Here is a 17229-nt window from a genome sequence, read left to right on the forward strand (position 1 = left end):
TCTTTTTTGGGCAGGGTAGAGCAAAACGTGAAAAGGAACAAAAGAGTTATTCAAATTTGGTCATCATATGACACAATTCATCTTTGCAAAATGACAACTTTGACCCAACTCCCCCTTGCCTAAGGCAGGATGGAATTTATACATGCCCATGCTAGGGCTGTTTATTTAATTGTTCTAAAACCTTAAAAGGATTAGCTTCCTACTGTTTCAGTTTGTTTAATTTTGCCATTTCTCTCCATTTGTAAGATAAGTAGCTTTCCCTTCTTTTCCCACCTTCATGAGGGTATCAGGACTTTACATTGCTGCCCTATACCTTCTCTAACTAGGGAAGACTGGAAAATCTACTATAATTATATAGGAGGAAGATCCATAGGCAAAAGGTCTGTATTATGAGCATTTCATTTCATGTTTCCTCTAGGTCTCCCACTGGTTCCCTCCCTCTTGTCATGCATCTTGCTAATGGACAGACCATGCCTGTGCTGCCAGGGCCTCCAGTACAGATGCCTTCTGTTATATCGGTGAGCTCTGTAGTTGGGGCAGACAGCCCAACTAACATGATAATCCCTCCCTCCCACCTGAATGGTCATAAACACACATGAGCTCCAGGGAAATATGGGCTCTGATCTGTATTAGTTGAAAATGGCAGCCTGCCCAAACTCTTCACTAACCTCTGCCAATCCAGCACTATGGAACAGTAGACAAAGACTCATCTGGACAATTGGCTCCCGGTCTAGGAATTGATCTTGCCAGCCTGCTGATTAGTTGATTTCACTTGGCACATAGGAGCTCCTAAATTGCCCACCACTTTCCTCAAGATACAGCCCTAGCTGTTCCCACAGAAATTATCCCAGCCCTGAAAGATTAGATTCCCTAACCTGTCGTGCTCCACAGGTGAAGGTATTTCCCAGGCTGTCCCCGCATTTATGGGCAGGTTGCACAGAAACTGGCCCTGACATGCCAGTCTCAAAAGCATTTCATTGGGAAAACTGATGCCCCACCAATAGTATTATGTGCCCTTCTGGTTTTTCTTCTTTCTCTTGATCCAGCTGGCCAGACCTGTGTCCATGGTGCCCAACATTCCTGGTATTCCTGGCCCACCAGTTAACAGTAGTGGCTCCATTTCTCCCTCTGGCCACCCTATGCCATCAGAAGCCAAGATGGTGAGTACATCCCAGCCTAGGGCAATGTTGGCCCTTCTGAAAGAAGTGATATCAGCCTAGGTTTTCCAAGAGAGCCAAGCAAAGGAACCTTCTGGGACTTGCAAAGCTAAGGACACACTGCTTTGGGGTCTGGAAAAGAAAAGACCTTGATTCATTACTCCCATCTCTTCTCCACACCTTTAGAGCCTGGTACATGGACCATGGCAGTGAAAAGAGGCAGCACAGATTGTTTGGTATGGAACACTTGCCATTTTAGTTCCAGGGTGACAGATGGAGGGTGCATGAGTGGGCAGGGGAGCTGGCCAAGAGGTGAATAGCTGCATAACAAGCATCTGGCCAGAATCCAAGAGAGAACTTTCATCAGGACTCTATTGCTTCAACAATCTCCTCCCCCCAACTGTGCCCAGGATGATAGCCAGGGAACAGAGTAGGCATTTTAGGGATCCAGGTGCACATTTTCTCTCCCTGTCATTTTCTTTTTGATTCATCTGTTAAGAGAAAATTGGAGTGGAAATTTTAGCTGGCTGTAAGGTCAATAATAAAATATAAGCCCACTCTTCTTATCCTTGATAGAATCTCACCCTTAACAAGCTATTGTTATCTTTCCCCACAGAGACTAAAAGCCACCCTAACCCACCAAGTCTCCTCAATCAATGGTGGTTGTGGAATGGTGGTGGGTACTGCTAGCACTATGGTGACAGCCCGTCCAGAGCAGAGCCAGATCCTCATCCAGCATCCTGATGCCCCATCCCCTGCCCAGCCACAGGTCAGTTGGGCCCTTAGATGGGGGAACCATCTATGTTGCCCTTACTTTCTATGTCATATCTATTTTTCAAGGAGCAGAAAATTAGAGAAGAATGGATTTCAGCTTTCTGGGTATCTTCCTGCTACTTTGGGTCTTGTTGACAGTTTGACTACAGCAGAACACATTATTCTTTATCCGCTATCCACCCTTGTTAGACTTACAGGCAAACAGACTGAATAATGCAGAACTGTTGCAAAGGAGGTCTCAGTTTCTAGGTTTTTTCATACGTGAATGATAGTTTAGTATATCTGCAGGATCCTCTAAAATGTGACAATCTCACTTTAAGCCGCATTATGCACTAAACAAAGGAGGCTCTCCTAGTCTCTTTTGTATCTGTTAAGTCTTACCAACAAACAAATAACTTACCTGATTAGATTTTACAACAAAAATCAGATAATAACAATATATTAATAAAATGTGATATTACAGTATTGACAGCTTAGTTAAAAAGACACAAAACAAACTCTTCTCATTACCAATTCGTTCCATTTTTATCACAAAGAAATTAAAATCCTAAAAAACCAAAGGGGTCACATTTAGTTGCCCAATTCTGAAAGAGAACTCAGTTTTAACAAGATTCTTTGGAAACTGCATAGTCCTCGGTTTTCATATTGTCTGTACTGGATAGGTGATAACAACTTGAGATTGGTTTCTAGAATTTTATTCTTTGTCCAGCCCCTCTTTTCCTGATGTCACCACCTGCTGCATCAGTTACCACCACATGTCCAAACATTTTGTAGCCATATGCTGCCTTAAAGCTTGGCCAACAACAAAAGCTTTCATTTGAGTTTTCTTGTTGGAAGTTAAGCCAGCCCACCTTCCTGTAACCCCCACTGAAGCCAGTCCTGAGGATGGTAAAGCAGCAGGCGCCCTGCCTGAGCTATGCTGCATTCTTCTTGGAGAAATAACATGGCTTCCTTTTTAGTCACCACTGGTTCCATTCTTTCTCATTCTTCCCTTCTTTGTCTTGGCTGGCCTGTTCTTTCACCTCCATTCCCTGCATAAGTTACTGCATTGCCTATGAGAGCAAAGGAACCTATTCTTTCCTTTCCCCCATCCTCCTCCTAAAGCACTAATCTTTACATGTGCTCCAATGAGCTCAAGACAAAGAGGAAGTTGAAATTCTCAGGAGAATTATTGTAAATTTCTTGAAGAAAGCATTTTCCCTTAGTACAGTGAGAAACAATGACCTCTAGTTCATTAAGTTGGGTTTGAAGTTTCCTTTCCATTTTTTTCTTTTGGGGGAGATAATATTAGTCTGAATAAATAAAATCATCTCTTGGCTGGCCAGTTAGCTCAGTTAGTTAGAGCATGGTATAATAACACAGGATAAAGGTTTGGATCCCTGTACCAACCAGTCACCGCCACCCCCCCACCCCCCCAAAATTATCTCTTGATTATCTATATTAATGGAGAACATAATTCAGTAGGGCCTGAGGTGGGTACAAGATTCTTTTTTTTTTTTATAAACTCGTGCTTATTTTCATGAAACTGATGTGAGTGCTGGCATTTGAGAAATACTAACATCGATATTCCTTAATAGTGATAGATCTGAGAAAAATTTACTTTTGTATTGTTTTACATTATATAGTTTCTTTTCTACAGATGGTTGACCTTTTTACATCATTTGAAATGTTGGCCACTATTATATAATTGGTCTGCCTTCTCTGAACACATACCAGCTACCAGAGAGGGAAGGTGATCCAAAAGTGCTTGGGGGGCGGGGGGAAGTATTTTGGTGACAAAGGAGTTCAGCCTGAAGTTTAAAAACAAAAGACAGTTGTATGTCACCAATTTGTAAAGGGATTAAACCTTTTTTCTCTGTTTACAAACAAAGAAAAAGGGAGTTTACTGAGGATGATTAATATCTGATTATAAATTAAAAAGAATATATTAATCCATATTTCCAAATAATAGCTCATATCTCCCCATAGTAGTTCATATCTCACTGGTAGTGAAATAAATAAAAACATTTTTTCTCCTTTTCTGAAACCTGATACGGCATGCAATTGTTTGTACATATTGTTTGTCCAAATCAGTGATTCTCAAACTTTTTTATTTCACAGTCTCCCTAAAAGGTCCCCTGACACCCTTCCTTGATTCCAATATCCCTGCCTATGAGATTCCCTCTTAAGGAATAAAAAGTGATCTTAGTTTTATTTTGTCTGTCTGTCTCAGGAATAATCAGTTTCCAGCTGAACTGTGGTTTGTCTAAAAATGGGATGTAGAATGAGGAGCTACTACAAAAGAGCAGCTAAAGGGACATAGTGATGAGAACTTGCTGGGGTTACCAGAGACTGGTACATCTCTTTACCAGATCTCGCTAATCTACCCAATGTCAGGATTGATTTGGAAAGGACTGATGTTCCAATCAAGTAACTCCTCTTCCTTCCTGGGCAACAGGTCTCACCAGCCCAGCCCACCCCTAGTACTGGGGGTCGTCGGCGGCGCACAGTGGATGAAGATCCAGATGAGCGGCGTCAGCGCTTTCTGGAGCGCAACCGGGCTGCAGCCTCCCGCTGTCGCCAAAAGCGGAAACTCTGGGTGTCCTCCCTAGAGAAGAAGGCAGAGGAACTCACTTCTCAGAACATTCAGCTGAGTGTGAGTGGGTCCTGGATGATTACTGGTATTGTTGAATCTGGAAAGTAAATTGAATCAGAAAAAAGTGGAACAGTGTAACAGATGGTAATTCTTTAATTAGGAGAGATCCAGAAGTTGTGCCAGGAAAAATGCAGAAAGAATTTCTTAACAGAGTTGAAATCTCTTCCCTAGGGATTGGGAAAGACACTCACCACCTACCCCCCAAATCTGTTACTAGAATGACTCATCCATAGACCCATTTGGATGAAGAAAATTAGATTAGGGCCAAGCCCGTGGCGCACTCCGGAGAGTGCGGCGCTGGGAACGCGGCGACGCTCCAGCCGCGGGTTCGGATCCTATATAGGAATGGCTGGTGCACTCACTGGCTGAGTGCCCGTCACGAAAAAGACAAAAAAAAAAAAAAAAAGAAAGAAAATTAGATTAAGGATCCCAGGGTGCTATTTTAAATCATTAGTAGAATCTGACTGGGGTCATAGAAAACCCAAAGGGAAATGTTTTTTGCCTCAGATAATGCAGCTTAATAAAACAAAGAGAAAACCACCCTGAGCACAAATAAAACAGTTGTAATTCAGACATTCTCTTGAATATTATTTTCCCTTCATCTGATTATATATTTAAATATGTAATTAAAAAGGTAATATATGAACACATTTCTATTATAAAATACAAACACACACAGATGTATAGAATAAAAAGTCTCTCTTTAATCTTCCTTTCCCACGGGCCGAGCCCGTGGCGCACTCGGGAGAGTGCGGCGCTGGGAGCGCGGGGACGCTCCCGCCGCGGGTTCGGATCCTATATAGGACTGGCCGGTGCACTCACTGGCTGAGTGCCGGTCACGAAAAAGACAAAAAAAAAAAATCTTCCTTTCCCAGTCCCATTCTCTTCCCTGTAGATAAATTTGGTAAGTACCTTCCAGACATATTCATATTTCTAAATATTTTTTCATTTATAGTTTTTGTTTTGGAGTTGGAGGGATTGTGTGTTTAACATTAATGGGTTAATAGTATCTCCTGTAGATCTAGCCAAGATTTGGTGGATCTACCTCATTTAAGTAGCTGTGTAGGGCTGGCCAGTTAGCTCAGTTGGTTAGAGCGCAGTGTTAAAACACCAAGGTCAAGGATCAGATCCCGTACAGGCCAGCCATGCAAATAAATACATAAATAAACAAGTAAATAACTGTATAGTAGTATATTCTGTAATGCGGTTACATTATAAGGTATGAATGTTGATATTATTCTAATTTTTTGCGAGAACAGCAATGCTGCAGTGAACATTTAACAGTTAAATAGATTCCTACAAATAGGCTTTCTTATTAGTCAAAGAGCATATGCATTATTAATTTTGGTATAATCATATTTATGCTAAATAGGAGTGATTTTTCTATTATAAATTCCTACTTTTCACTGTAAGTAGCTCCTGTCATTGAATTCAAGACTATACTGTCCCGGGCTTTCTGAATCCTTGCTGGATCAGGAGTCTTGTCCCAATTTGGTGGAGAAAATCCAGGCAGCATTGTGTCTCACTTTGGGAATAGCCATTGGGGGTTTAAGAGTGGAGGATGAATATTTTTGATGCTCTTTTCTTCCCTCCTTCCTCAGAATGAAGTCACATTACTACGCAATGAAGTGGCTCAGTTGAAACAGCTACTGTTAGCTCATAAAGACTGCCCAGTCACTGCACTACAGAAAAAGACTCAAGGCTATTTAGGTGAGTGGTTCACAACCTAAGCACAGTCAGTAAACTGCACATACTGAGAGTCTCAACTCTTTATGATTTTATAACCTATCCTGAATGTTCTGGAGACTCCGACTCCAGATAAGTGAGTAACCCTTGTGGAGCAAACAGTCTTACCAAAAAAAAAAAACTTTTGACAACAATATAAAGTTATCCTTTCTATCACAGTTGGGGATGAAGGGTAGCAATATTTATTAGGTGCCTATTATGTGTTAGGCACTCTACCATTTCCCAATTCTCTCATGAAATAGATATTACCTCCATTTATATGTGAGAAAACTGCACTCACGTCACTTACCTAAAGTTACACAGCTGGTAAAGTGGTAGAACCAAGATTTACATCCAGGTGTTTCTCAATCTAATGACACTGTCTTGGCCTAAAGAAAATAAAAACAGCAGGTTATATATTGGGATTTGTTAAACATTGGGATTTGGGGGTATATTTTACCTTTCTAATCATAGGCTGATATTGGTTTTAGTTTGGAATCAATGAGCATACATAAAATACTGCTAGAAAGAGTTGGCGACAGAGTTGTGCTCACAACAAGCATAATTCTGAAGTTAAAATTACTGTGAATAATTTGCTTATAGACAGTAAAAGCTAATAAATGGTAGTTTTTCTTTACAAATAAAATAAATTTATAGAAATGTTGGCTATCAAATTTTGATGTTATTTTTCCATTAACTGTGTGTATCATTTCAGAGATGTGTTCCCATAGAAAAGAGTAACCACATCACCAATTTTATTTATTCATTTTTTAAATGAGTTTTAAACTTTTTTTTTTAGCGGCTGCCCAGTGCAGGGCACCAAACCCTTGACCTTGGTGTTACAAGGCTGTGCTCTAGCCAACTGAGCTAACCAGCCAGCCCCACATCACCAGTTTTAAACACTTCTATTTAAATTTCAATTTTAATATGTACTTCAGGTTACATTAATTCATTAAGCAGGTATTGATTGAGTGCCTGTTCTGTGCCAGGCACTGTTTTACATTCTGGGGATATAATATGAAACCAAATAGATTAGATTAAATCCCTGCCCTTGAGGAGCTTATATTTCAGTAGGTGAGAAAGACAATAAACAAGATAAATAGGTAACATATATGGTGTTTTAGATAATAGGAAATGCTAGAAGAAAAAATAAGACAAGCAGGGTAATATGAAATATTGGCAGCAGGATTACAGTTGTAGATGTGCTTTTGAATAAAGGCCTGAAGGAAGTGAGGGAGCTAGCCATGCATTTATATGGAAGAAAAGTACTACAGGCAGGAGGAACCACAAACGCAGCAAAGACCCAAGGTGGGAGTATGCCTGGTACATCCTGGGAACATCAAGGAGGCTAGTGTGGCTGGAGTGGAGAGAATCAAGGGCAGAGAGTAATTAAAATGAGGTAGGGGAGGTAATGGGAGCACTTTAAGTAGGCTCTCCTCAGTCATAGTGAAGATCTCAGCTTTTACTCTACATACTCTACATTGGAGGCCATTAGAGGGTTTTCAGCAGAGCAGTGACATGACTGATCTGACTTATATTTGAACAGGATCACTCTGCTAGAGACATCAGGGGTGTACAGACAGAAGCAGGCAGTCTATTTAGGAGGCTATTGCAATAATGCAAGAGATGATGGAGGCTTGGACCAGGATAGTGGTAGTGAAAGTGGTGAGAAGGGATTGAATTTAGGATATATTTTAAAGATAAAGCAAAAGGGCTTAGGACCGGCCCTTGGCTCACTCAGGAGAGTGCGGTGCTGATAACACCAAGGCCACGGGTTCGGATCCCTATATAGGAATGGCCAGTTAGCTCACTTGGGAGAGCGTGGTGCTGACAACACCAAGTCAAGGGTTAAGATCCCCTTACCAGTCATCTTTTAAAAAAAAAAGCAACAGGGCTTGATAATGGTCCAAGTAGGGTGGTATATACAAGAATAAGAAGAACCAATCATTGCAACAGAGGGCTAGTTGTTTAGGTGTGGTGTTGATAACACCAAGTTCCAGGGTTTGATCCCTGTACTGTCCAGCCGCAAAAAAAAATTGCACCGAAGTTTTTGGCCTAAGCAACTGTTAAGAATGGAGTTGTAATTAATCAAGACAAGGGATAATGTAGGAGGAAATGGTTTGGGAGGTATATCAGGAACTCAGTTTCAGACAAGCTGAATTTAAGAAGCCTGTTAGGGGCTGGCCGGTTAGCTCAATTGGTTAGAGTGCAACCTTATAATACCATGGTCACGAGTTCGGATCCCGGTGCCAGCCAGCCACCAAAAAAAGAAAGAAAGAAACCTATTAAGATGTCAAGCTGGGGCCTGCCCGTGGCTCACTTGGGAGAGTGTGGTGCTGATAACACCAAGGCCATGGGTTCGGATCCCTATATAGGGATTGCCGGTTAGCTGTCATGGGAGAGTGTGGTGCTGACAACACCGAGTCAATAGTTAAGATCCCCTTACTGGTCATCTTTAAAAAAAAAAAAAAAATGTCAAGCGGGCAGTCGATTATATGGGTCTGCAATGGGTCCACAGTTAAGAGGAAAGGTATCCTAAAGATACAAATTTGGGAGTCAGCAGTTAGTTTTTTAAGCTGATGATGTCCCCAAGGGAGAGAGCATAGATAGAAAAAGAGAAATCATCCCAGGACTGAGCCCTGGGGTACTCCAACATTTAGAGGTCAAAGATGAGAAGTAACCCACAAGAAACTGAGAAGCAGCAGCCAGGAAGGTAGGGGGAAAACCACCTGCATAGCTGGATATGGTGGTCTGTAAATCAAGGTAAGAAAGCATTTCAAAAAAATGTTTTTAAATAAACATAAAAAATTTTTTTAATGAAGAAAAAAGGTTTAAAAAAAAATGTTTAGTGATCGACTATTTCAAATCCTGTTGATGGGTAAAGGAGGCTGAGGACTGAGTATCAGTATGTAGTCTTTATCCAGTAAGTTTCCTACTCAGTCCCTGCAAGAACTATGACAAGTAGTCAATCCATCAAATTACTTACTTGTTACGCAAATATGTGTTTAGTTTCTGCTGTGTGGTATAGACATTATGGTAGGTACTTGACCCAAGATAAATAAGACACTGCTCCTACCATCATAGTGTCCTGTAAATCCGTAAATGAGGTAAGAACATATCCTAGTCAAGGAACCCCTGGACGAGGAGCTTCCTGAGGACTGGGTTCCCATTTTATTTTCTGTATACTCCATGGATGATGCTCAGTAAATGTTTGATAAATAAATAAAATGTATGCTCCAAGAGCACATAGGGTGAAAAAGTTAGCTTCCTGAGGGTGACAGAGAAGCTTCACAAAGTCAGTATTTGAATCCTGAAAGACTTAGGCATTCATTGGGAGGTCAGAAATACAACCAGCTATTAGAAGTTTGCCCTTATTCCACATAACTGTTTAAGCAGCCATAGGGGCTATTGATGTTTAATAAAACTCCTTAACTGATGAGAGCAATATGGAGTTACCTTTCTTTGCAGCTCAGGTATTTGTGTTTGGTAGTAAAACATTATTGTTACCTTAGGTGGAGTGGCACAGCTCATAATAAATGTTTTAAATTATTAATGCCTAGCTAATTGATAGTCAGGAGGGTCTAACAGACTTCTTTGTAGTTTTATATGTTAACTGAACCTTGGCCAAGGACTGACTATTCATTACATCGTTTGATAGTAGCTTGATTATATATATATATATATATATATATATATCTCAGGCTTACCTGTAGTGCAACTACATGCTAAAGGAACATAAAAAATAATGGAATGATTCAATTTCTGTGAGCATTAGTCAGAGAGGATAACTAAAAAGAAATCTATTTTAAATCACCTTCAAAGACATGAATGAGAGGAAGAGTGTTCCAAACAGGGGGTAATGAACCATGCAAAGACCTAGAAGCCAGAAGGTATGATTAGCATGTTGGGGATTCGCTTTATTAGGATAGGTTAATTTTGGCCTAGTTCTTGCTTCCCTTCTCACAACTTCCCATCTCCTAGCCCATTCATGACTTAGAAGCCAGGATTCTGGGGAGTTCCCCCCAAAAAGATGGGTTTCCTTTTCCTCTGGGCTCCTTTAGAATTATGGCAAAAAGTAGTCCTGCCTCTTTCCCCATTCTGTTTTCTAACCACTTGCTCTCTGCTCTTTGCCCTCCTTCCTGGCAGAAAGCCCCAAGGAAAGCTCAGAGCCAACGGGTTCTCCAGCCCCTGTGATTCAGCACAGCTCAGCAACAGCCCCTAGCAATGGCCTCAGTGTTCGCTCTGCAGCTGAAGCTGTAGCCACCTCGGTCCTCACTCAGATGGCCAGCCAAAGGACAGAACTGAGCATGCCGATACAGTCGCATGTGATCATGACCCCTCAGTCCCAGTCTGCGGGCAGATGATGCCTCCCCTGGTGGAGAGTTCCCCAGCCAGAGCTCGCCCGCCCAAGAGCTAAGAGAGAAGATGTCATCTTTTCCCCTTCCATCTGCCTTGGACGTGGCAATATGGGGGGAAAATTGTGTGTTGTGAGTAATGGACAGATGTGGGGCTTTTCTCTTCAGCCACATGGTCATGTATGTTTGACATCTGAACTGGAGGCCTCCCAGCTCCAGAGCCACATAGAGCATCCCCCAAGGGTGGAGTTTCTGATGTACCCACAGCCAAAGACCTTTCCAGATGGTCCGAACAATCACCCCTGCCCCATGCACATGTACCTGTCTCTTTTAACACTAACCCTTGTACTTCTAGGTTTGGGATTTCTCAATTCCCTTTCTTCCCACTAAGCTATGGCTATTACCTTCTTGTTCCTTATCAGCATGCCACTTCCTGCTAGATAGAGGGAGGCTAGATTTGATGGCATAGCACTCACTGACCCATCCCCAGCCACCCCATGGACTCAGGACTTTGTCTCCCAATAGCTGTTTATTTATCCCTTTTTCCCTTTCCTAAACTGTAGTTAAAACATTCACTTATGGAGAATGTAAGGTTACCTTTAAGGTATGAAGTAGCAGTATTTTCCAGCTCTTCCATAAGCTTTATACCTTCTCCCTACCTGCCACCAAAAAAAAAAAAAAAAAAGGAGAGAAACAAACAAAACCCCAAGAGTTCTAGTCCTTTTTCATGTGTTTCTAGAGCTATTTGGGTACCTCATTTTGTCTCTTGACTTGACTTAGTCTCATGGTGTGGTCTTCTCCACCCACCCCCACCCCCACCCCCACCCCCACCCCCACCCCCACCCACTCAGCCGTGGCAACCTCATCTTGTGGCCTTAATATTGGTGGTACAAAGGGAAAGAGCCCGGGATCTGACTGCCTGATGCCCTCTCCTCACTGTCCTTTCCTTCAGTTCTTTTTTTTTTTTTTGACCAGTAAGGGGATCACAACCCTCGGCATGGTGTGGTCCACACCACGCTCAGCCACTGAGCACACCGGCCATCCCTATATAGGATCCGAACCCGCGGCCTCGGCGCTACCAGCGCCGCACTCTCCCGAGTGAGCCACGGGGCCGGCCCTTTCCTTCAGTTCTGATCATCAGATCAGGCAGGAACAAGGTAGTTTAAAGCTCATTCCCCCGGGTTTCTGGATTAGTTAATTCTTTTGTTTTTATGAGTTTACTGGTCAAACCGTACATATTGTCATCTTTGGTCCTCTTCTTGCTCCTGCCTCTCCCTCTTCATCCCCTTAATGAAGACATTACTGCTTCCATCTCTCTTCTAGAAATAGTTCAGGTGCACCCCCCCTGGAGTCTGTCGTGTAGGGGACCCCTGCATTCTCTTGCTCTTCCCCCAATCTCGGCCTCACAACCTTCTTAAGTAGGGTTTTGTATTTGCAAGTGCCCATCACCCTCTTGACTACCTTCTCTCTCTTTCATCAGGTTCCTAGCCTGGCCACTAGGTATCCCTGGTCCTGTAGAGTTTCTTCAACTCGTTTCTGCTCTGTTTCCTAAATGTAATGCTTCTCTGTATTACAAGCTCTAGGACTGTGAAGGATCATAGCCAAGTCCTGAGTAGGTTTTCTTTAGTATAAGATTGGATGGAAAGAGGAAGGGGAGAGGGAAGGGACAGTACTAATCTCAGCAGAGGAGCCCAGGATCTGGCCTGCATGGGAAATTGGTGATTGTCGCTCTCGGCCATTCTCACTTTGAAAAGGTGTGTTGCAGGGGGAGAAATTCATCCCTCTTCTTCCTCTTTCTTCCCCACTAGAACTTCTTGTCCTCCCTTTGCTCTGAACTATGCAATTTCTACCAGGACTGTAGGGAGCAATCCAAAGCCAGAGTCCTGTGAATGGATAGGTCAGCTTTAATAGCCCTTCAGTATGAAACCCTTCCAGTTGTCCCAGAGCCACCTTCTGCCATTTGCCCAAGCTAAGAATGTCCTTTTCTCCATCTCTCCTACCTCCATCTTAAACATATATACAAAATAACTGCCAGCTTCCTTTCTCATTTCATCTTCCAAAATGCCTGTCATAGGGGAATGAGAAAATGTTCTAAGCTACAAGATTTCCTTTTCCTCAGAGTGACATACTGGTGTATCAGTCGGGTTGGATGTTCTGCTGCATTTGTTTTAAGTTTCCCCTCCTGCTTTTCAGAGCTGGTGCTGAACAAGCCACACCTGGTGAAGATAAAGGAGAGAAAACAAGGTTTTCTCATCTTCTACCACCAGGGACCCAACAGGAACAGCCCCTGAGGTACTCAGACTAGCAAATGTCATGGCAGATGGTCCGGATGCAGGTTACCACCTCCAGGGGCTTCACATGCCTTTAAAAACTCACAGCCATAACTTGTGCTCAGAATTTCTCCTTTAGACGGCTGCTCCCTGGGAACTTCTCTTGCTTTAAGAGTTTTCTTTCATTTTTTATTGTCTTGAGTTCCCACTAGCAGCCGTGCACTGAAGCTTGACTGAACTTATGGCTCCTAAGGAGCTTTTCATAAGACCCTTGACTGTTTTTCTTCCCCCTACAGTCAAATGTTTTTAAAGTTAAGAGTCAGTTTGTCACTGTGTACATGCCCTGGCAGTCTGTCCCTGTGTACTGTGTTGGATGGCTAATTTATGTAGAGGGTCTTTTTTAGTTTCTTAGCCCCCATGTCTAATTCTCTTGAGTCCCTATTTCATTTTCAGTGGGAAGTTAGTTTTGGGGACCTAAATGAGGGGCGTTGCCAGAACCATAGTAGTGAAGTGGTACTGAAATGAGGAAGGGGCAGGACAGAACCCCCAGACAGATCTTTAATTGGTCCTCGGTCTCAGTAAGAAGGCAGAGCAATTGCTTACCCTGAAGCTTCTCTTACAGTCAAGGGGAACATCACTTACCTTGTTATTCCTGCCAGCCATGTGGTCACGTTCCCCTAATCTTTGCCTTCCAGACTCATCTGGACCAGAACCAAACATCATGGAGGTAGCCCTTCTTAAGGACCATGGCCTTTCTAGGAACTTAAGGGAGGACACTTTCAGACAGGAGCTGAGAGCGTGGATGTTTTGGACTCTTCTGAGTGAATACAGGCCTCAGGTCTCCCACCTCACTCCAAAGACACAGCTACTGCTATATACCCAGGACCACCGAGAAAGGGGTCAGAAACAGGTCTTCAGGTCTGCACACTTTTCTGCCCCTTTCCCTTAAAAGAAAGCTTACTTAGAGTTGGAAAGTCTGAGAAAGCCTCCCACACTACTAGGGAGGACTAGAAAGAGTAGTACCTCCTTTACTTATTCTTTCCGTGTTGGATGTACACCCCAAATCTGGGTTCCTTCAACCTCCACTCCTCTCCTCGGCCCTAAGCACTACACCTTATATTGTAGGTGGTGGTTAAAGAGGAGTTGGGCTAACTGCATCTCACCTTGCTGCCTTCCTTTCCTGTCCCTGTTCTATTGATCTCAGCTCCTTTCTTGATTCACGGCCCTCCAGCACCTCCCATCCTGGTAGATGGAGTGCTAAACCATAACCATGGACAATCTGCAACCTGAACCACCAGGCAGACACAGAAACATTCTTCCTCTGATTTCTGAGGCTACCCTGCCCCACATTGAGAGGCTCCTTAAAGGTGCTAGTCCCTGAGACAGCTCTCCTCACCAAAATTTCCCCCTTTCATATCTTCCCATCCCCAAATCATTATTTTCCATTAATATTGTACATTGTATACACAGGAAGGAAATATGTTATTTCTTTTTTCTAAGTTCATAACCAGTCTGTTTAGATTCTAGTCCTCCTAGCTATATCACATATGCCTTTGTTGATATGCTCTTTCTGCTTTCTTTAGACTTATGTTTGATGGGGGTGGGGCAGTTTCAGAGGAACAGGACAGGTGGGGATCCTAAGGCAGATTAGAGGAACCCACACCCCACTACAGCCTCCTATAACCCTAATCATCCTTCTTATAGAACTTATTTCTCTATATTTGTTTACATACATGCATGTGCTTACAGACATAAAGCTCCACCCTCCCACCCCAGGATGGCAACCCAGCAGAAATGAACCTATGTGGCTGCTGGCCAGCAATCCCACCCTCTGCACTAATTGAATTCTGTCTCTTTGGGGTAAAGGCAGCTTATGTCCTTTGTAGATGCAAGTTTGTATTGTAGCTACTAGAGTTTATTCTATTTTTTTAATGGGGAGCTAGTAGCACAGATATCTCTCACTAACATTAGTTACTGGTGAGTGATGTTTTAGCTGTGAGAAGTGGCTATGAGCACTAGTTTCATTGACTTTACCTTAGGGCAGTGGTTCTCAAAATATGGTGCAGGACCAGCAGCATCAGCATCACCATCATCTGGGAACTTGTTAGAAATGCACATTCTTAGGCCCCATCCCAGACCTATTGAATCAGACACTCTAGGGGTGGGTTTTAACAAGCACTCCAAGTGATTCTAATGCATACTAAGGCTTGAGAACAATTGCCTCGGAGGCAAGATGGGAAATTTTTATGGGGTGTCGAGGATATTTTATATACTATCCTCTGCCTTAGCACTAACATATTTTTCCATTTGTTCCAGTCCCTCCCTCCATTCCCATTAAAACAACCAGCACCACATCACTCATCTCAAAATCTAGATTTGTCTTCCTTCTAGTCTTTTCCCGAAAACCTATCCCTGCATTGGTCTGGACAGGAGTTGTCCTGTATTCCCTTACAGACTGGTCACTCCACATTCTTTGTTACATTAAGGACCAGCTGGAGCTTTAGCTGTCCCGTTCCTCCCCCCCACACACACACACACCTTTCAGGCAGGGAGGAGATGAGTCTCCAGCTCCAACAGTGGAGGCAGCCCCGCATCCTGACACAGCATCTATTGAAAAGAAAGCAGTGTGTATCTATGATTATATCTCTGTTCATCTATATATTTTTGACATGTAGCGACACCTCTCCATCTCAAGGAATTTGACTCTGGGTCTGGGTCTCCCCAGTTCCCAATGGTGGACTTTGACAGGTGGGAGGATGCAGTGCTACAGGCTACTTTGTTACAAAACTATTTTCCCTTCCACCCAATTCAGCATGATCCCTGTGAGCAGGTTCTCACAATCTCCTGGGACAGGGCTGAGGCAGGGGCTTCGCTCTATTCTCCCTAACCATCCATTCTTCCTTCCCCCTTGCCACTTAGCAGTTATCCAGCCCGCCATGCCTTCTCCCTCCTTCCCTTGCCCTGGCATATATTGTGCCTTATTTATGCTGCAAATATAACATTAAACTATCAAGAGAACCACTGTTATGTCTGATGCTTCACTACTCTGATCTACAAATCCCATTGTCCACTCTTTTGGGAACTGACTGGGCTTTCATGTCTGTGATCTTCCTCACTCTCCCATTTGTTAGGACAGAAGGAGCAGGGATTCTTTTCCCTACTTTCCTATAGGGAAGACAGCCTAGAGAAAGCAGATGATCTATATAAATTACATAGTATGACAGAAGACATGGGGATCAGAGCTTAGGCCTGTGGACTGCCTTGGAGAGAAAGGCCCTTGGCATCATGGGAGCAGTCACCAGCGAACTGAGTGTGTGCTTCATGTGGATATGGGTTGGAAGAGTGGCTGTAGGCAGGTGGCCTCCTATCTTTCAGTGTTTTGTCCCCATCCCCTCCCAACAATTTAAAAGAAAAAAGCCCCACCCTAAAGAAGTTTCCAGCACAACTGGGGAGTGCACACATAGACATAGAAAGTGAAGCTTTCTGTGGTGAGAAGGTTAGTCTAGAAATGGGTGGAGTTTGTTCAGAAGCAGGTAAGAGTTCACAAGAGAAACAGGTAATGCTCAGAGATTATGAGGAATAAGGAGAATGTGTAGGGAAATAACTGATAATTTCTTCCATCTGTGTGTATTCCTTTATAATTATCCTTACAAGTGAGAACAGTGAGCCCAGGCTGAAGAATCTGACAAATGAGATAGGCTTCCCAATAGGAGAGAAATGATTTCAGAAGCTGCTTGTGGCTGGTGACTAATAGACAATTGACACAAACCTGAGTCTACAAAGGAGAGTGGGAAAGGCAATGGTGGTCTTCACTGTGTTGTGGTCAGGAGCACACGGGGGGATCCAGAGAAGGGGAAAAAGGAAGTTGTTGAAAGCCAACTACCAAAGCCAAGATTGAGAGGTTTTCGAGGTGGGAATGCAACTCTAGAGACACAGCAATTTACCAAGTTAGAAGTATTAACTCATTCTAACTTCTAAGCAAAGGAGAGACTGACCACCTCCATCCAGGAAGCCAGCTAGACCAGCCCCTTTCTGAATGCAACCTCAGCTCAGATCCACTTGTAACTGGTGGTCAGAGAAGTGTGAGGAGGAGCAGCACAGGTGGTAAGCACTGACTGCCTGCTCTGTGCTAGATAGTAGAGTGCTTTGCATTCAAGTCATGTACTGGTCACAACAGGAGTACCTGCTTCCTTTCACTGATGATGAACTGAGGTTTAGATAAGTCACACAGTTAAGTGCAAGAACTAGGATTAAAACTGAGTTCTGTCTGGCCCAGAACCACTCCTTGCAGTGCCCTACACATCCTCACAACT

At 43.1% G+C, this 17229-nt stretch overlaps 1 protein-coding gene across 2 annotated transcripts in view; it reads left to right on the forward strand.

Moving 5' to 3' along the window:
• Positions 1–15938, forward strand: part of LOC134391556 (cyclic AMP-dependent transcription factor ATF-7) — an 82346-nt gene extending 66408 nt beyond the window's left edge. For both annotated transcript variants that reach the window (XM_063115537.1, XM_063115539.1), the window contains exons 7-12: positions 419–518; positions 1047–1160; positions 1774–1926; positions 4369–4566; positions 6168–6276; positions 10438–15938. In XM_063115537.1, the coding sequence (XP_062971607.1) occupies positions 419–518; positions 1047–1160; positions 1774–1926; positions 4369–4566; positions 6168–6276; positions 10438–10655 (892 nt within the window). In that variant the 3' untranslated portion in view covers positions 10656–15938. The remainder of the gene's footprint in view (positions 1–418; positions 519–1046; positions 1161–1773; positions 1927–4368; positions 4567–6167; positions 6277–10437) is intronic.
• The last annotated feature ends 1291 nt before the right edge of the window (positions 15939–17229 follow it).

Source organism: Cynocephalus volans, chromosome 12, assembly GCF_027409185.1.
Source record: "Cynocephalus volans isolate mCynVol1 chromosome 12, mCynVol1.pri, whole genome shotgun sequence".
Lineage (NCBI taxonomy): Eukaryota > Metazoa > Chordata > Mammalia > Dermoptera > Cynocephalidae > Cynocephalus > Cynocephalus volans.